This window comes from Nesoenas mayeri, assembly GCF_963082525.1.
Source record: "Nesoenas mayeri genome assembly, chromosome: 4".
In the NCBI taxonomy this organism is placed as follows: Eukaryota; Metazoa; Chordata; class Aves; order Columbiformes; family Columbidae; genus Nesoenas; species Nesoenas mayeri.
The window spans coordinates 42,995,832-43,016,843 of record NC_137540.1 but is presented as its reverse complement, the minus strand read 5'-3'; the positions used below and the strand labels follow the sequence as shown (position 1 = coordinate 43,016,843).

At 38.0% G+C, this 21,012-nt stretch overlaps 1 protein-coding gene across 7 annotated transcripts in view; it reads right to left on the bottom strand.

The window, feature by feature from the left end:
• TENM3 (teneurin transmembrane protein 3) overlaps positions 1–21,012 on the bottom strand; it is a gene marked incomplete at both ends in the record, with an annotated part of 311,431 nt that overhangs the window by 70,814 nt on the left and 219,605 nt on the right. For all 7 annotated transcript variants that reach the window (XM_080343548.1, XM_080343549.1, XM_080343550.1 and 4 more), the window contains 6 exons: positions 4,235–4,420; positions 7,371–7,571; positions 8,870–9,064; positions 9,226–9,327; positions 9,826–10,036; positions 15,760–15,974. In XM_080343548.1, coding sequence (XP_080199674.1) covers positions 4,235–4,420; positions 7,371–7,571; positions 8,870–9,064; positions 9,226–9,327; positions 9,826–10,036; positions 15,760–15,974 — 1,110 coding nt within the window. The remainder of the gene's footprint in view (positions 1–4,234; positions 4,421–7,370; positions 7,572–8,869; positions 9,065–9,225; positions 9,328–9,825; positions 10,037–15,759; positions 15,975–21,012) is intronic.

Genomic DNA, 21,012 nt, shown 5'->3' with positions numbered 1-21,012 from the left:
TGAAAACTTAATTACGGAGCAAATTTTCAGCCAGGCTATCACCTGGGCACCAGCTGTGCATGTACGGTCTTGTATCACATTGAGATGCAGGCTGAGCTTCACAAAATAATATATGGATGTTCACCTCAGACCCATGAGTGTCAGTCCCAGGCCACATAAACAATTGACAGGTGATTTGCCCTAGCTTTGCACTAAACTGTTGATTTAACCTGTTCTCACATGGATATAGGAAATGTTAAAATATTTCATTTCCAGGAGGGAAAAGACAGTAAGCAATCTAGATATCTTAAACTGCTTAGTATTTGGAACATACATTGCCAGTGTTTAGTTCAAACCTGTGGGATGCTAAGCAACAGCAATAAATTCTTAATTCTTATTAGATGAATTTCATCACAATGCTCAGCATGTAGTTATCTGCTGAACATCTTTGATATAAAACTCTGGAAGTATGTGTTCAGAACAAAGGCAATGACTCACAAGCGTGGTCCACATCAGGTGTGGGTTTGAAGCTGGAGCTACCCCGTGCCAGAAATGCATAATGGAACAGTGGGTACCAGCAACACACATCAGGTCTACCACATTAGTTAAAACAACCTTTCTCCTTTATTACACACATTGCTTCAAAAAAGAAAAAAAAAATCTGCTTTATTTAGACTATTCTGTTCTCTCTCACAAATGAAATATGTATAAAATATAGATGTATTTCATATTTGTTTTGTGATCTGCAGCCTTAGGGCTTTGTTAAACTTATGATTAACCTAGGTATGCTAAGAAGCAGATGCCTAAATTTCGTCAAACATTTGCAATCGTCTGTGATCCTCCTTCCCAATGTCCCAAAGAATAAACAAATGGCCTCTGTAAGTTTAGAGCAATTAGAATTTCCTTTGGCCAAATTTCCATTTCTTGAGGCATACATAAAAATTAGCACAACCCAAGAAGCAATCTAGGGTTTGAAAAATTATTAGACATGAATAAAACTAAGGACTACCTTGTTTTAATTGAGATAAGTTTGGTTTTTCCTTCTTTTGACCCTTTAATACATGTCAACTGACTATACAAACAGTGGGCTAACTGAAATTCAGTCAGCATTTAGAAATATATAAAAATCATTACTTGAGGTGCAAAACACTCTTAACATTTTAAACAGCATTCATGCTTCACAAAAAAGACATAATCACTTTGATCAAATGAGTTATGGATTTAGGTGATTCAGTACACATTCCAGTTAGTGCCTCTATGATTAATGCATACAGATGTACTGCATTTTGTGCATCCAGGTAGAGATCTGGCTGGCTACTCCTTTCCCAAAAAGCAATTAAATTCATTTACCTTAAAATTTACAACTTCTTTGGAATATTCCTTTCCCCAAGAAGTAGTAAATTTAGGCCATCGCACTACATGTGACTTCCAGCTAACAGCTGCATCAAATAAATATACCTGCATTTCTACAGTGCTTCACACTACTGCAGCTAAATGGTTAATGACTTTTGGAAATAAGAACGATGCAATTGTTTATTTTTAGAGATATAAAGTACAAGTGGGTGTTTTTCATATGCGTAACAGAAGTTACGTAAATATTATGCTACCAGGTTGGGAATTCTACATAGCATAAAAAAGTCTGGGTTACAAATAGAGGGTGATAATTGAAAAAATGGTTTTCATGGGGAAACATTTTGATGTCCCCTGTGTTTTGAAATGTATTGCTCAGAAAGAGCTACATTCTACTCTAGGGCAGGTGAGAGAAAGGCAAATTGACTCTTCATTTACCAAGCTGGGAAAGCAACAATTTTCACTCCACTAAGTGGAAATACTCTTGGAAATGAGCAATAAAATGACCTGGTTTCTCCATAACACTGGCCTCCTGAAGAAAACAGCTCTAAGAAAAATAAATGTAACAGCAGGCTAGAGCCTGTGCCTCATTACTTGTCTTGGAGGCTGTAAGGGCAATATAAACATATCAAACTATCTTTACAGCAGCAGCTGCAAAGTAAACACCCATTTAAAGAATAAACAGGTGGGAAGACAGACCTGCTCGCCCAGTGCTGAGAAAAAACTTGTTTGTGCTTAATACGTTGGAAAAATTGTTCAAGAGCAGTTCATCCGTGTATAACTACAACCTTTGAAACGCTGCCAAGGTCAGTGAGACCAACAGCAGAGCGATCTGCTGAGTAATTGCTCGTTGGCAAGTTAAAGCGGTCAAGGGAAAGGCCTTATCCTACTTCTAAAGATTTACTTTATTTCATTGTTCAGAAAGCAGTTCTCTCCCCACCTCTCTACTCCCTTTGTCAGCATGTTTTCTGGAAGCTCCTCAAAAACGTTAACCCCATCGATTCTCCCCACGATTCTGCAGATGGACCTTCGTTCCCACTCGCTCATGTCTGAGCAATTTCATTAGTAAATGACAAAAAAAAAAATCGATTTGTGACTTCTGTAAAAAATAATTCATGAATCAGTCTTACTGCTTCACACCTGGCTCCCTTCTGCATAATAAAACCTTGCCTCATCTTCCTGGTGCAGTGATGTGGGTATCAGCTAATGCAGCTGTATCAGGCTCTCATTTTCCCTGCCCTCAAAGCCCACACCACTGTGACCTCCAAGCGCAGCACCACCACCTTGCCCCTCGGTCAGGGCTGTGAGCTACCGGGGAATGCAGCCTGGGCTTTACTATTTTCTAGACACTCATGCCCCAGTGACAGTTTAGTTGTGCTAAGACATTCAGAGTCACAGCTCTTCCAAAACGTCCACAAAGTTAAAATTCCCCAGCCTCTTTTTAGCTTGTGGCAAAAGCAAATAATGCCACATTCACATCCATCAGCTCTACCGCTATTAGACTTGCTGTCATATCCTGTTGCTTTGGCTACATCGCCTCTTTTAACTGACTCTCTTCCACCTCCCCAAGCATAAAACTATGGGTTTTTTTAAGTTATTGGAATTCTTTTTGACTATTTGGATTATCCTTGATTTCCCCATCACTCAATGTTACTCTCGCCTTTAGAATCACAGAATCGTTTTGGTTGGAAAAGACCTTTGCTTGACCTTCGGCCACCTCTTTCATGGTCTGTTCAATCCACCTCTACATGCTTAACCACGATGCTGCCCACACGTGGGAGCTGTGCCCCACAAACACCTGCCGAGTGACATTGTTACTCCTGTCACAGCATTTGCTGAGCTCTGTGTAATGTTCCCCACGCACTCAAATACAAGCTGGCCACCTCTCACAGTTTGAGCACAACCAGTTCCTTTGTCTGTACTTCTACCTGTTGTCACGCAATAGCTTCTCTGCCTGGTTATGCTGAGACAAAAAGTGTTTGGATAGGAGCCTCCTCCTCTATTACAGACCTGCAGCGTCTTGCACAAAGGGTGTATAAGAAGGAATTAGTGTGGAAGTGAATTTCTTAGCACTACAGCTATACAAAGTCAATATAAAAAAGATAAAGCTTTTGGCAACTCCTCCTCCACTTTTTCTTCGTCCCCTTATTTACATGCATAATTTCTCATGCTAGCTCACCGTCAAGACCTGTGCAGTGGAGAGGGATATCCTCCTGTATACAGGGCGTACGGACTGTACATAACTGAGTAAGAAAATCTCTATTGATAAAGGCACAGTAATTTCCAAAGGTTTCCAGGTGCTAGAACTAACTTGATTACAGAAACAGAGAATCTATTAATAAGGATGGCTTCTTCTCAATGAGCTGTAAAACTTAGATTATTTACATGAAAGAGAACTGGTATAATTCTAAAATAGAGCATCATGTTGACAAAAATATGATTTTGGGCAGCTAGATCACATTTATTACAAGGTGGAAGTGATATTTTTGTGTAGGTGTGTCACTTTTTAAAGCTTCTCCATAAAAGAAAAAAAAAGGAAAACAATAGGAAGTTTAATTTCTGAAAAACACAAAGCTATCACAAAAGAAACAGAAAAGTAGAAATGAAATAATATATTTACAGGTTAAAATAGAAGTAACCTCCCCCTTGGCAAAAAGCAGTTAAAGAGAAAAGGCTGAAAAGGAAATTCTTCCACCTCCTTTTCATGGTAAACTGGGTATGAAGAACTGTTGAGCTATTATACAACCATTTCCTTTCTTAAAATATCAACTCCTTTACAAAGATTGACACATGCAAATGTGAAGAAACGAGCTTCAAAGTAATGCACTACTTATTCAGCCATGGCTGGCAGCGCCAGCCGTTTCAACTTTGCAGCGAAGGACAGGGTAAAGCGCGGCCAGCCTACCAATGGTGCAGTGCTCTCCGTTCCATCCCTGGCTGCATTCACACTTGCCGTCCTTGCAGGTGCCGTGCTCGGCGCAGCGAGGGTGGCAGGCCCTCTGGTTGCAGGCTGCGCCCGTCCAGCCTTCCTCGCAGCGGCACGTGCCGCCCATACACACACCGTGCGTGCCGCAGTCCGCCGAGCAGATCTCTGCATCCGAGAGGAGAGAGCGGGATAAAAGGAGGCAGGGAGTGCACATGGGAGAGAGAGGGTATGCATTAATTAGCAGCGCTGTGTTTTAATTCAAAACGTAGAAGAATAAGAAAGGCAAAGATCTTTGAAAATCAAAATCTTTGAAAATCAAATCGAATTACTGTGGAAGGCATTTTCAGGTAGGACCCAACACGAAGCAGAGTACAGTTTTACCGCTGTGCTAATGCTCACTTAGTTATCTCGCAGACTTAGCAGTGCTTAAGTGTCCACAGTTCTTCTGTTAGCTCTGAATAATTTTCAGTAATATTTTTTGTGATCACAGATGCCTTAAGAGTAACCTTTTGTAACTTAGACTATGGTACTTACACATATTTGAACTTACCATGTACTCCTAATGACTAAATGTACCATATACCTAGGTCACTGTGTGGTGTGTGTAAAAATCCAGTATTAATGACAGTTCATTTTAACAAGGTTTTCCCTCCCTATGCTTCTCCCTGTTTTCTTTCAAAGTAAAAATGTGCCATTTCTGACACAGTTTTTCATTATAAAGAATCAGCCTTAGTGAGACAAATTAGTACTATGCTGACATACTGACACATCTGTTAAATATAAAAGATGATTCTCTTTTACTTTCAGTAAATTTGTATCAGTGACAGCTATGAACAGTCTGGTTTAAATAATAGATTGTTCAAAAAAATAAATCAACATACAGCAATTTAACTTGTCATTTACATATAGTAACAGGATCTTGTAAGTGATAGAATAATTGAAAAATACGTTAACAGCCAAAGGTAGTCAGAGGCCAAACAACGCATGTTAAGTCTCAGCTAATACAAGACGATAATCTAGACTGCCAGATTTTGCATTTACAGTTTTGGTTCATTTAGTCAGACTGCAAGCAAACTTTACTTCTGCTAAGCAGACAACGGGAAAACAAGAGGAGATACAATACAGCCTGAGGGACTTCTTTAGTTCCTTGGCACACAGCTGGCTGTAACCACGTACTGCTTCGTAAAGGTACTGTATTTAGTTTTTTGTTTTCTTGTGAAAGACAACAAATAGCTTAGTAATAAAAGACTGAAATTATTTTCAACAGCAAAAGAAAGAAGCATTCAGTACAAGAAAGGTTTCCAGTTTTCCACTCAAAAGTGGTTTTCTTCCCGCATAGAGCATAACCCTCTGTCTCAAAGTGCTGTGGAACATTAAACACCCTATCAAGGAGCTGTGATATTTCCCAGAAGAAACAGCTCAAAACCTTTATGGAGAAAGACAGTTGTAATTTTCCCGCTCCCTTTTTTTTTTCCTATACAGCATTTTATATCTACTTTGAATTAGATTTTTGATTAAGAGATGCAAGATGCTTTGATTAACTTCAGAGTCACAAAACATCAACGCAGCTCCAAGAAAGAAAGGTTTATTTCTCTTCAATCTAATCAATTTTTCATTAGGGTGAAGGTGTTTATCAGCTTTTAGCACACTAGCTTTGAGCAAGGTGCGTCAATCTTTGTAATGAACTTATTAATTAGAGTTAATTTAATTGAAGTGGAATTGAAGGGCTAATTAACGGACAAACTGCTGATGGAGATAGAGGAAAGCTCTGCTGATTTCAAACCTATAAACTCATCTGATAGAAACAACTCATTCTTTTTTTCTTCTAGCAGCTTAACAAAATGTGTATGGTTAAGATTTACTTTTTTAGTGTACCGCTCTGAAGGTCATTTTGCATGACCAGCAAGTAGCCTGTGCATATTTTTACAAAGCTCTTTCATGAATTTAATGCGTTTGAAATATTTAAGATCAGAAATTTTATTTTACTTCAATGACCAGCCGTTCCTTGAAACCTAAGTAAAACATGGAGCATAACTGAATCATCAAGAATAGTGTTGAGGATACTGTGCCAAGAAATAAGAGGATCCACATTTTGCCTGAGAACTAGAAAGAGTCTCTCACAAATAGCCATTTTTAGTGCTAGAAATGTTCAGATAGCATTTTTTTTTTCTAAATAAACGTAACAGAGAACAAAATTTTCTTCTCTTTGTCACTTTTTCTTAAATGTTTGGAACTCTGTCCTATCACTCTCCTATGCATAAACCATTAGGCAGTATCACAGATCCTGGTCAGGAAGTACATTTGTTTAAAAAAGATGGTTCCTCATGAAAAAGTTATATTTATTCATAAGCTGGAATAAACCCAGCTAGCCCATGTGTTCAGTTTTCATTAACAAAATCATCTGAGTTGTTAGATGAACTGTTTTAGACAAATACACGTCTCACAGTTAGACAAGATTTCTCTTTTGATATGTGGCTACCAAACAATATTCTAAAACGCGTATTTGTAAAAAGCATGTTGTCATACTTTATATTTGGATTCTGCTGTCTGTGATAGTATGTTCAGTCATTTTAGTCTTTTATTTCTAAACTCAGACTATACTTTTACTAAGCTCACAGAGAAATCCCTCTGCTACAAGAAATCACTCTGCTTCTTCACTCCTACCAACTCCTTCCACCCTGGCAGTCTGTGCCCTTCCTTGAAAGCTGTTTAGGATTAATTTTTGCATTTCCTTTGCCTTCAAACTGGAATGCTGTCTATTTTTCAAGAGGAATACCTCCAATTAGCTGAAGATATTTTTAAACTGTTTCTAAATAGATTTATTAGGTAAGATGATACTTGGATCTACATATGGTACAAAGAAAGTTCTGTATTTGCATGTGAATTAAGTTACCAGATGAATGCAGCTAAAAGATACCAACAAATACACTGATTTTCAAATACTACAAATTCACCAGTTATTTTGAACCTTTGAATCAATTCACAAGTTCATGCTGAAGTCAGCTCAAAGACTTCCATCAGCTCAGTAGGCCAGGTCCTAACACAATATTGTTATTAAAATGCTGCTATTCAAGATGTCATCATTTTACGAAATGCGAGTGCTTTTAACCCTTACCACTGGAGCAATCGGGACCTGTCCAGTTGGGGTCGCAGGTGCAGGTACCACTCTCCTGAAGGTAGGTGCCGTGGCCCAAGCACTGGTCAGGGCACATTGTCTTCAGGATTTCACAGTTGTTGCCACCCCAGCCTGGGTTGCAGTGGCACTCGCCGTGGATGCACACGCCGTGGCTGGAGCAGGCTGGGTCCAAGCAATCCGCTGCGGAAAGATGAGAGAAAGGTCAGCTCAAACCTGTCATTCCTAACGACAGTAATCAGCCCTTAGATGTTCACAGCTCTTTTGGGCTTAATCCACATTTTAACACCTTGTGAAATAGGCAGCACTGCAGTAGTCTTAAAAGCATACATTAGTAGGTTGAAGATGAGAAGTTCACCTTTGTTTCACTGCAATGAGTGAGGACCAATGTATCATATCCTGGTGCCAGCCACCCTTCTCTGGCTACAAGGCAAATCACTCTATCATCACTAACTGCTTAGCAGCAATTTTCTTTGTAAAAACATCTCGCTTCCACATCACTTTGTGGTATTGTGAAATTTCTGTGTGCACATAACTGACATTGAGACATTTACAGGCTACTGCTGATTTAACGGAGAATCTTTCAAGGTTTGCTATTTTTTCTGAATTACAACAAGACTGGCTTTGGGTCTTGGGCAACTGATCTCTGTTCTGTATAATCACAGCGCCACAAGTATAGGATTCACTGCAGCACTCGGCACCAACTGAGCTGATCCACCATTACAGAGTTTTGACAGCTGTACGGGACCCTCAACTTGTTTCAGAAATAAGGGAGTTGCGCACTGTCTATCCATCTTAATTCACTTTAATGTGCTTTAGATGACGAGATTTAATTTAGCAATTTGACTCAATAAAATGTTACACTTGTAGGGTCAATGGTCTGAAAATTTAATTCCAGAGACTTAATTGCATTACTTTGTACGTGGAGATCAATAAAATCAATTTGATTGAAAAAGAAAATGGCACTTTTTACTCCCTAAAAAAATTGAATGGAAAATGAACTGCATTTTGCAGCACATCAGAATGAATATTATTATGCACATCTCTGGAATACAAAAATGACGCATCATTTTTCACTCTGATGCATTTGAATCGGCACTTTCCAGAGTGTGGTTGGTGGAAAAGATCACTAACAAATGCAATACATTAATGATTTATTCTACACTGTGAAAAATCAGTAAGTCTTCCTGTATTCCAACATCTGTTTTTTGAGTGCTTTCTTCTTAGTTGACCTCCGTCAGAATAAAAAATAAAAAAAAATTACTGGCAAGCAAAAAGATATTACACATTATTAAGAGCTTTCCCACTGATTACTAGAGAATAAATAAAATATAATAATTCTGTAGAATCATTCTAAAATGATTTTTGAAGAAACACTTAGTACATATGATCTGGACCCAGCAAAACTGATAAAACTGGACATGCTAGCTGGAAACATGACCAAGAACAGCAGGTGCTGGGGTACATATTTTCTCATTTACCTTCTTCACAGTTTTCTCCTTTGTATCCAGAGTTGCAGGCACAAGAGCCCATGATGCAGATGCCCCGGCCCCCACACTGGGGATCGATGCACTGAGTTGTAGGCACATCGCACTCGGTGCCCTTCCAGCCGCTGTAGCACAGGCAGCGTCCTTTGGAGTACTGCCCATTGCCACTGCACAACACCGGGCAGGCTGCTGCGAAATTAACACACAACAGAAAAATTAAAACCAAGTTATTCACCAAAGCTTTATAAAGAAGAACATTTAAGAAGCGAGTCACATGCTGGTTGCTTTCCTGTTGTACTTGTCTTCATGCTTGCTTAAACTGACTGAAGAAAAGCATTGGGTTGATTTACCTCTTGAACAATCGGGGCCCAGAAATCCAGCGAAACAATGGCAGGATCCAGAAACACATTCACCGTTACCATGGCAATTTCGGGGGCATTCCACCACAGACTCTACAGGGAAAAAAAAAGGATAATTCACAGACGCCCACCACATGAAGTACCTATCATCTAAACCACTACTAACTGACAGCATGCTCTCGCTCCAGGAGGAGTGTTTATATTTGGGTTGTTTGAAGAGCGTGAATAGCTGTGATTTTCTGTTGCTGATGCCTCTAGTATCTTAGGATGTTGCATTCCAACAAAAAGGCTCAAAATATAATGGTAAAACCATATGAGCCCCATACTTAAAATCCAGCCCTGTGCCATTTAACAAATACTTCAAAACCATATCCTCCTTTCAAGCACTGTTTTACAAGACAGTACACTCCTTATGCCTTAGACTAAGTCATTAAAATACACATTCTGCATTTTATTCTCATCACTAAAAGAAACACGAGTTGAAAATCTGTGAAAAAATTCAGATCATTTAACTACAAAACATATCTCTGTATTCCTAAAAAACCTGACCAGAGCCTAGCATTTGGTGAGAGCTTTGAAGATCGTGCTTACCTATAATGATGGTATTAAAAGACACCTGCTCCGCATTTTTCCCATCATTATAAAAGGCCAGGTGCCAGATGCCAGAATCCAAATACTGGATGAAACCTGCCTCGTGGAGACTGACAGACCTCGCCTGCCGCCCCGCTCGCTCCGACTCCAGCAGGTTGCGTTGCTCCCTCGCGATCAGCCGGCTGCCATCCAGGAGCTCCACAAAGTCATACTGTGGGCAGGAACAGACAGGAGGCTTTAATAAACATGAGGAGTAGTTGGTATTTTTGTTCAGAGTAGCTTTTTTGGTCACAAGTGGCCAATGAACCTATTACATATATTGGGGGAAAGCAAACGGTTGTAATGAGTCTGCAGTCATGACTGCCACCTACATTACGTGTGAGAGCTAACATTCAAAGTGTGTTATTTGCATATGGGTTATTAATAATATCCAACACCAATAATCTACTTTGCTTTTCATTTAGTTTTGGATGAAGGATTAAATTGTTTGATGTCCCTTTTGAGTAGTCCAGAGCTCTGGAGGAAGGAGAGCAAGGGCTTTGTTCCCTATGACAGAAGCCCAACAGAGGAGATGGAAAGCATTAAACACCGGAACTGCTGAAAATAACCAACTGACAAAAAAATATGGTATCCCAGATCAATGGACAGAACATACTGTTTTGTTAAAAACCATCAGTGGGGCTTAGAAAAATGTATCAGCATCTCATGTTCCTTCTCAATAATCAGAATTATCTTCCTACCATTTGGGGTGGTTAACATGCCTCTGTCAACACCTGAGACATTTTTCCAGCTATGTCTGAACCAGCAGAATAGAACAGAATGTGATTAGGATGTGGAGAAGCTGGTACCTCGGTACGCTGTCACTCTGAATATATGTGCAGCACCACATGAAAACGAATGCAACTGTTTTGGGAGAGCACCAATTATTCAAAACCATTCAACATTCTAATTTGTCAGAGAATTAAATATTTATCCTATTTTGTGAGAGAGAGAAAAACAATTTTAGGCTTTTTTTTTTTTTCCCTCCTGCCTGGCAAACACTTCTGTCTGGTTGCATTTTTCACTAATATTTTAAAAGAGAAAAAGCTCAGGGAGTTCTAACTCCTAACAAGCCATTTAAAGACATTAGGAGAAACCTTGTAATTTGTATACTGCAGAGGGTCATTTTTTGTAGGAGGACAGTTTAAGATGAGAACAATATTTTTGATACAGGAACAAGTGATTACTTGATTGACCACAAAGAGTATACTAATGGCTGACAAGCACGGTCCTATTAATGATTTTGTATTTGTAATGTAATAAGGACATATGCCGTTATCAGAACACCATTTTAGACTACATTTTAAAAGCCATACAGAGGGGAATTTACTGTTCAGTCTGTCCCCTGGCAAAAAACAATAATTGATCTTAACCCTTTTAAAGGCTGTTTTCTTGTATTTAGAACACGATAACAGAAAGTCTGGAAAAACAATTATCTTCATAAGCAAAAAACATACTAATTTTATCTTCCTCCTATGAGGATAAATTAATTACCTTTATATTGAGTTTAAATGCACTGATTTGCCCTACCACTCCATTCAGTTTTGCTTTAAACCAAAGCCCTTTTTTTTTATTCTGAAAGTCTCTTTAAATAAACATATTGATTCCGTGGCTGCAATGGAACTGACATTTTTAGAAAGTGTCACAAAGACTTTCAGGCTCACATTGATTGGGTTTTGAATGGACAGCCACCGTCAATTATTTCTGGTTGATTTATTTATGATTCCCCAGAAAGAAAGAACTCTGCATCTCAGATCGGTCTGTGACACACACATAGCGGCTGCGCTTGAGACTGATTTCAGTACCTACAGAGAATACAAAAACACAACCAAAAATTCTGTCCTGATTATAAGATATCAAACCATTTCCTAAATGCTGCATCCCTACTATTTTGGATCATGGGGCAGAGAAGTGTTAAATTTGCTACATTCTATTAGTATTTTATGAAGAAATGCTAAGCAACTGATAGGAATGGTTTAGAGATAGTTGATCCTGTTCCAAGACGAGGATGACTAAAAGATTTCTCGAGGTGTCCCCCATGTGCATTTCTATCATACTTTCATTATGTCCATCACAGTAGCAGAACAATTGGCATCAGAGTTTCCTCTTACTTGCTGTCTGGTTTTAACTGGACAAACACAAAAAAGGCGGATAAACAAGAAAAGGGTCTAGGAGAGAAGTGCAGAACAAGGTGGCAAATGTAATATGCAAGTTTTGCATTATAATCAAAAGTGACATGGAGACAAGGCAGAAAATGATAGAAACACCGAAGCTGTAAGGAGGAAGCTAAAGAAGATGGTGGTGTGTGGTTACAAATGTAGGGTTATCATATGAGCACAGATATTGGAGGGGGACAGCTGGTAGTTTCCTTACATTTTTGAATGCTACTAGAGTGCAGGTAGCAATCAGTTCTCTATTATTTAACATAAGATCATAAAATTCAAATACCGACATCTGAGAAACAGGCAGCAGTTGCTCATTTGCATAAATTTGGTTATTAGCACTTGTCACTCTGTGACTAGGAGATAAGGGCACATAGCATTCAAGAAATGTAGACATGAAGTGATATATATGGGTGATATCCTACTTTTCAAAGTCCTCATGAAATAACCCTAGCTTTACACATCCACAGATGGGCTTTGAGCCAACTTTTATCATTCTGGGATGAGATATTGGAGCTATGGTAGACAGATCTACAGATATATCAGTTCTACAATAACAATAAAAAAAACCTAAACATCATTAAGGCGTTGTATGAAACCACCGTAGTTGAACATCTGCTGTGTTCTGTGCTGTTGTAGTCTCTCCAGCTCAAAAAGGCTGCAGTAAAACTGGAGAAAATTCAGAAAAAGACACGGCTGATCAAAAGATTGAAGCAACATTCATGCAATGAATGACCATATAGACTGGGAAAAAAATCAAACTCATTGAGGACACCAGAGATGTACAAATCAAAAAGAAGAAATCTGTGAGAAACTCTCCACTGTCTCTTCCAAAACACCACCAACTGGGTGTCCAACTAAAACTACCAGGAGGCTGCACAAAACACACGGGATACATGTATAGTTAAGCTGTGAAACTCGTTGCTGCAAATGTCATGGACACTAAGAGCTTCCATAGGTTCAAAGGGGACTGGGCAAATTCACAAGAAAAAAGAATCTATCAAAAGCGGTAGAACACAAAGACAGCACCTTTGACTCAGGATTTCTTTCAGCCTTGAAATGCTGGAAGCCAAGAGTGCATTGTAGGAAGAATCACTACAAATCTGTCATGCTGCTATATTGATCTCTACATATCTGCTAACGGTCACCATCGCAGACAGAATGCTGGGCTAGATGAGCCTTTGGTGGGACCCAACCTGGACATTCATGTGTTCTTCTAGCACGTTCCTGTGACACTTGGAGCTATACGAGTGAGCTGCCTCTGTGCCTGGCCTGCAGTTAAGAACTTTTGTCAGTACAAGCCTCAAGGGTTAGGGGAAGTGAGAAGTGCATTTATGCCTGCAAATCCCTCAACGTTCTATTTAATTTCATTTTGCCTAAATACCTTATTCTGTTTATGTAAGTTACTTTGGTGAAATACGTTTTTACCAGCACAACTTGTGTCTTCATCAAAGCCCTGCAATTAGAACGTCGTGGCAAAAATGCCTAAACTGTGGACAAATATTTTAATCCTTTTTTTTTAACCCCATATACAGGAGCAGAGTCACAAAAGACCCCCCAGTCGCTCACTGGAACTACATTTTTTAGGGGATTATACACATGCTTTATCTCAGGCACCTAAACCAGACATCACTGGGTTCAAGGCCATATAAACATTCTGATAACCTGATAACCTTGCACCCTTGGGAATCTTAAGCTGCCCTAGAAGTTCACCAGGGCATTGATAAGTAAGCATGCTTAATTTTTCAAGGTATCAAGTGTCAGTCAAATGGTTTGTTAAAAATACTCTAATTATATACCAGGCAAAAATAGGACAAGAGAGCTTGACCTATATCCTGGGAACAATATATCCAAAATGTCACAGAAACTAAAGAAGATATAGTAGTGGGATTTGCAAATGATTCTTTCTGTTGTATCAAACTCAGGTAGTAGGAAACCAAAGGGAAGAGAGTCTGTGTAACACAGATGATGGGAAACACATTTAGTTATCTCCTTTTCCCAAGTTTTTGAATAAAGGGCATCCCTATTTCAATCTTCTGCCAGGATAAGGAATCAAGGAAATATCATTTTTCACAGACGTATCTCCTTGCATAACTTCTCATATAAATGCACAGTCCAGATCAGCTTCTTCAGTTTTATTTATTCTTGCCACACATGCATTCCCCTGGTTCCTGTTATTATTGTTATCATTGAGATGGCATTTGTATTCCAAACCTCTATTTCCAATGGCTGATAACTTTCTGAATCAATTTTCTTTGAGCTAGAATTTCTCATGCTTGTTGCCTGCCTGAGGGTGGGTGTTCATATGTGAAAGTCTCAAGAAAATCCATTTAATAATTTTTATGAGGATCAAATTTTTAAATAAACATAACTGTATTTTCTGTATTCAGTAAACTGTTTGTAGTTTGATGGAAATTAAATTAAAAAATAAATCTAATGTAACATTCTGTGATTTTAGCTGCATGAAACTCCTTTGCTGACCCTAATTCTTCCTCTGTGGTTTGTGACTGCTAAATAGGTAATATAATTAGCAGTATTTCTGTGTTCTTGGTCTTCAAAAAGTTAAGCCTGAAGAAAACCAAAATAATTCTAAATAATGCAGTAGCAAGCAAATCAAACTAAAAAAAAGTGGGATTAGTAAAGAAGGTATTTGAATTTTGCAGTTATGGATTCACTGTTGCAACTGTGTATCAGGCATAATCAGTCAAGCTTCATTCCAATTATACCATTAGGTTGATATGCTTAGAGTAGTGTCCAGGGCAAATCCATATACTTAAAAAAAACCAAACAGTAAGATGTTGCATAAATTCCCTAAATGGGGTAGGAAATCATGAGCTCAACTCCCTTTTCAGGTGGAACAATGGTTCAGAGCCAGCACTTGGACAAATATTGAACTGCAAGAAATCTGAACTAGGAAGGTCTTAAATCTTAAAAATATAATCTGAATACAATTGATTCTAAAGTACCACCTCAGGCAATGAGTCTCCCTTTCTCCTGCCAATCCAGAAGACTATTCATTCTTTTATACTTTAACTTTTCTATAGCTATGAATAAAAAGTGTTTCTTTGTTACTAGTCCAATACATGACCATATGCAATAAAAAGTCTCATTAGAAACCTGAGGAGCTGAGCAGAATGAACCCTCTGGGACATTACAGAACGAAGTTTCCAGACACTAAATGTCTAGTGAAGACTGACACTTTTACGACTTTAGTTCACTGTATCACCATAGACACATATTATGTATTTTTTATTTTATGTATTTATTGAGACACCAAACTGTAAACACTGTAGCATTTGCTTGTAGAACAAACTGAAATTTCCTTAAAAAACTGCTGTCTTCTTTCCTGGAGATTGGGCAAATTCAGTCTTCGCCAGGCACTCTCGACCACTTGTGTGGCACTAACATGCTCTATTAGTTTGCTTAGATTTTTAAGGATATGTCTATAGACCACAAAAGGAAAAAAGCACCTATAAATTCTGCATGAAACAACTCCACATCTAAAGCGCCATCGCTGCTCACAGCATTCAGAACAGCTCATAAATAAGAACTCCCCCCTGCCATTTTAGTTCCATCACTTAGAGCATTACAAATGTTTTGGACATCACATGAGATCCATAAAGTATAAAAAGCAAAACTAATAATCAGCAAAACGGTAAAGTATGTAATCCTGCAAAAGAAAAGAGATACAAAAAGATACAAGCTCACAGTTTTCCATGCAAGCAGTTCTCACCTGAGTGTGTGAAGGTGGTAAGCCTTTTCGGCCATATACTCCGATCAACGCATCTTTCTGAAGGGATATATTGAATTTTAGAAATTGTGGCTGATCAATGAAGAGTTGTGATCTCCAAAAAATCCCAGGGGGAACTTCTTGTATTGCTCTTCGGCCTATATCAAGTTCTCCAGAATCTATGGTGTTGTTTTCTTGTGCAAATCCCCCTAATTTTCCTGACAGGTTAGAATAATAAGAGATCAAAAAATCAGTATTTCTTTCTTGCTTTCAATCATCCGTCATATAAAAACTCGGATATTTAGAATCACCTCAGACAATATGTTGCCTGACAATCTTTCTGAATATAAGATCCCAGGGAATTCACTGATTTGGAAATAAAAAAGCAAAGATACAACAAATACCTACCAAGCACAAATACTATAACTCCTCTGTGCACTGGCATTACACAAACTATTTTAGGATTAAAACAACTAATATACAGTATTTTCTACATTAAATATCAGAACATTTATACAATTCTAACAATGTCTACAGCTCTGGTTTCCAATTTATTTTGTTTTTCCTTCTGTGTTCCCCCAAAAGAAAGGCAATGTTTCTGGCTCCATTGTGCCTGTGTCCTTATGCCTTTGCTCCTTACACCCTCTGCACTCCCTTGCCTCAGCCCTAAGCTTGTTATCACCTCCTCATCCACACTGTCTCCTGAATAAACTGTATAATAGCATGTCAAAGTCTGATACTTTCACTATTTTCTATATCATGAATATGTATTTTTCCTGCAGGTCAGTTACTAGAAATAAGCATAGCACTGAAGGCCATGAATGATTTTTTTCTACAAAGCACTTATGTAAATATCAGTTAGCCTTAGGAGGCCAGTGATGATGGCTTGAAAATGCCCAGAAGCAGCAAAGACGATGCTAACATGCAAAAGACACATGATGTCAAACACTTAACACCAAAATCAGGACTACTGGTTGTGGCATTAAAAAAGAAAGTAAGTCATAAACTTTAGATACCCGCAGCAAACTTTTTCTTCAAGTGGGTAAGTCCAGGCAACAAAGACTGAATCTAAACTGCAGCTTGAGTACAGAACAGTATCACCCAACCTGCAAAGCTCTGTGCCATCCTGGTGAAGCACTACTAAGTAAATGAAAGGGGTAAAATGGTTCCAGCCCAAGCTGATGAGCCTGCAAGGCACTAGGCTGGATGCCCAGTGGGATGGTTAAGCTGAGTTTGCACCGAGTCTTAGACTACAGACTCAGATCTGATGTTCAGGCACTAACTCCACGCTGTGTGGCCAGACACAGGCAGCACTGGAAGCTGGTGCCAGGGTCAAAGCCTGCTTTGATTTGATGGAATTAGCATTCTCTAATCTAGACTAAGACACAAAGATGTGTGTAAGAACTTGTTTAACAACACATGTCAAATCTGGAGTAAGCAAAAAAGGCCACACCAAAGCAGCTGGCATATCAAGGTAAGCCTTGAGTGAAGCAATATAAAGAAAAATGGAACTGTAATTCCAATCTTACAGTCCACTGTGTTTTCACCAATTTATACTCTTTTTTTCAGCTGCTAGTCTATTACAAAGCTTGAACTAAACCCATCCGAATGTGATAAGCATGTTCAAGTGATCCTGACTTGTTTGCGTACAGTGTTCAGAAGCACTGACAACGTTCTGTTGCTGCCCTGTCTTTTATGTTCAAATTTGAGATTACTCATCATTTGATGGAACAAACTGACACAACCTTTCTGCAAACATTTAGACTTTAAAAAAACTAGATTAAAATCTGAAATGCCAGGTGAGGTCACAGATTGATCCTCGCCACTTTTTGTGCATCCAAGATGAACAGAGACTGCTGCTGAATTAAATAGGTACAGAAGTGCTACTGAGAGGCCTTGAGTGGGGGCTTGTATCATCATCAGAGCTGTGCCACAACGGTGCAGCAGTCACTGAAAATGTCTTACAGGCTCGTCATATTGATCAGTGTTCTGCTGAGAAGAGACAGTGAAATATCTGATCTTGGAGAAACCTTTTTTTTTTTAACACTTCTCAGGATGAGTCTGATGTTTTTCTAACTTTGGACTTAACCTTTCACAATATTCATATGTTGTTCTAGAAGATGAATCTGTATTTGCTATTTGTTTCTTACCACTTCCTTCAAATTTAAGTATGTTGTGTCGTATAAATTCACACACTGATGACTGGTAATCACTAAACAATAAACACTTGTTTGCAGTATTGATCTGCAACTTCCTCTATTTCTACATTTGAAACGAAAAACAGCTACCTCTTACTGCTGAAAAGATGAACTAGATCGTTTGAGTAGGAACACTTTATCAAATAGTTTGACCGACTTGCCAGGAATACCTGTCACTGGGCTTCAACACTTATCCTTAGCAGATAATGATTCTCCAGGCTCCCATTTTCTTCACTAAAAAAGAGGTAGTTTTACCCTGTAGCCCTAAGACCCTTTTATGCCACACTACTTGTCTCAAAATCGTCCCTAGTTTTTTTCCCTCCTAAGCAGAGGGTATTAATTATTCTTTGTTCCCTGTTGTATCTCAATGGTCATAAGAAAAAAACTTAGTCAGAACTTCCTTTTCACATTCTAAACAGTAACGGTTTTTAAAACACAGCTTTAAATCAAAATATGAAATGTCATGTTCATTCACACAATTCCATAATGACATAACAGTCTAAATAAGAAACTAAATTTTAAAATACCTAGTCTCCTAGGTATTTTTCACTAGGTATCTTTCACTATACTTCTTCTGTAACCCCCCCAATTTCTTCTTTCACAGACCCTCTCCAAAAGACCATAATACAAATACACATATTTATAGGTAAATGATATTTATATAATGTTTGCACTCATATTGCTAGATAATACTATTATTTACTTTACAAAATATATTAATATGCTTTATAACATACTATATAATATATACAATCATTATATGATGTATTAATGTTATCAATAATGCAATGCATTATGGTCAACTAAAAGGTAAAATATTTATTATATCTATTATTTGTGAATTATATTTCGACTATCTGAGTTTAGGGTGGACAAAATCCTGAGCTAAATGAACATTTAAAGCAATGAACAGTAATTATTATACAAGAAAAATAACTCACAAATATCACTAAAAAGTAATGAAGCCAAACTTTCTTTCATAGTTTGCAAACATTCTGTAGATTAAACACAAGATACGCTATGAATAACTGAGTATAACACAGAATAAAAATGAATGCACAACCAAACCACAAAAATGCTCAACAATAATTTCTGTATAGTGTCACACATAAAGTAATTTTCCATCTACCAAAAGCAGTACTAATTAGAGTATTAGGTTGCAAGGCTGGATTTACAGTCAACCTTTTATTTGGATCTGTTTCTGTGAGACATCTGCTATATTATCCTTCTGCTACAACCATTTCAAGAAACGAAATCAAAATCCTAATTAAAAATACACCTTTTCAGAAAAAACCCCAACCAACCAAAAAACCACAAATAAAACAAACAACAACAAAACAAAAAGCTCAACGTAACATCTAATTAAGAAGTTACTATACCATTAATTAACATGAGATACTGTAAACAAAAAAGCTCAATATATAACAGTTAAAGCAAGTAGAATGTATTTAAAGGGGAAAATATCATAAAGTGCATGTAAGTAAGCCAAAATAAGTGCCACTTTCTTTTCCCATTCACTTTTTTCTTCCCTTGCATTTTTTTTTTAAATCTACAATTAAGCATTAATTATTATAAGGTATTTCTGAATTGCACATAGACTTTATATGACAAAAAATAAAGCCAGCAACACATGAAATGTGACCAACTGCTAGAACACAATGGTTAAAAAGCTCTGTTTTTAACCTTTCTTTTCTATGGTCTAGTTATAAAAACAGATAAAGCATTAATGCACCTCAAGTAAATGTTTATTTTTCATTAAGCATGGCTTACAAATTACTTTGGAGTACCTAAACTGAAATGGTCTATAAAATTAATCATATCCATAGAAAACACACATTCCTATGCCGGCTTATGCAGCCCTGAATCGTGCCTGTCTAGATAAGTAGGTGATAAGTTGCCAGCAGTTTACTTGTTCATATACAGAGAAGCACTGGGCGGGGGGGGGGGGGGGGGAACAAAAAAACCAAACCCACCACCCCAAAACAAAACAAAAAACTTTGGGAAAGGTTTTTTTTCAGAGATTCAAGCCTCACTTAACAAATCATTTGCATTTAAGGATGATTTAACATGCTTTTACTGTGATTTTGTGACTGGCTATTTCTAGGTAAACCACAGCTGAATTTTCTTCAGAGGTCATAAGGATGCATTTTCAAGTTTAAGCTTTGCTAATTCACTGCACAAAGTTTCTGTCCGTCTGAATGACAAATGAATACCCGGGATGAAAGCCACTGTGGGCTATGAGTTTCTGACCAAAGCAGACATAGAATTATACGAGACAGAGCACAAAAAAAATGCCTAGCCCATACAACACTGGGAATTTCTCCCACCTGCATCAGAGTATCGGGCTGTTACCAGGGGGCTACAGAGGGGCAGCACTGAAAGCTGTTCAGTTGTCCAAGTATCCAAACCACGGCTTTACTGATTCTTCCTTACAGTTTTCAGTAACTAGTATGACAGCACAGGAGCCCCTTGCTCTAATTTCACATCTAGTCATCACACTTTCCCTTCTGCTTAACTTTCCTTTTGTGGTTTAAAATGTGTATTTTCTGGTCTGTCTGTTGTTTAGTATTGATGCATGCTGATAAATGACCTTACCCTATTCTGCGGAGGACAGCACTTTAACAGTGGATGAAAATAACCTTGTTCGCTTCTACAGTATTTAGGGACTTAATGAAGGAAAAATGGGATTTGATATAGTTATTTCCTTTTATTGTGAGGTGAAGTATAACAGGTTTTAATTTGTAAAAAAAAAAAAAAAAAAAAAATCAAGGGAAAGAGACCATTTTATATTTATAAAATATTTACAAGATTTTATTTGTATGGGAGAGTGTATTGGCTACTCAGGGCAGAAGACAGTGGGATGATGAGCTGTCACTGCAGCATCAATATTCATTACCCATACAGTAGCTTTTTGCTAGTCATTCAAAACAAATAAGAACAGAGAAAGAGAGAATGAATATCTAAGTGCAAGAAAAAGGCAGTAAGGTAAAGGAAATAAAAAAGAGAAGTCCTACTGGACTTCATGTGCTTACAAAGATGACAAAAAGAATGAACTGAG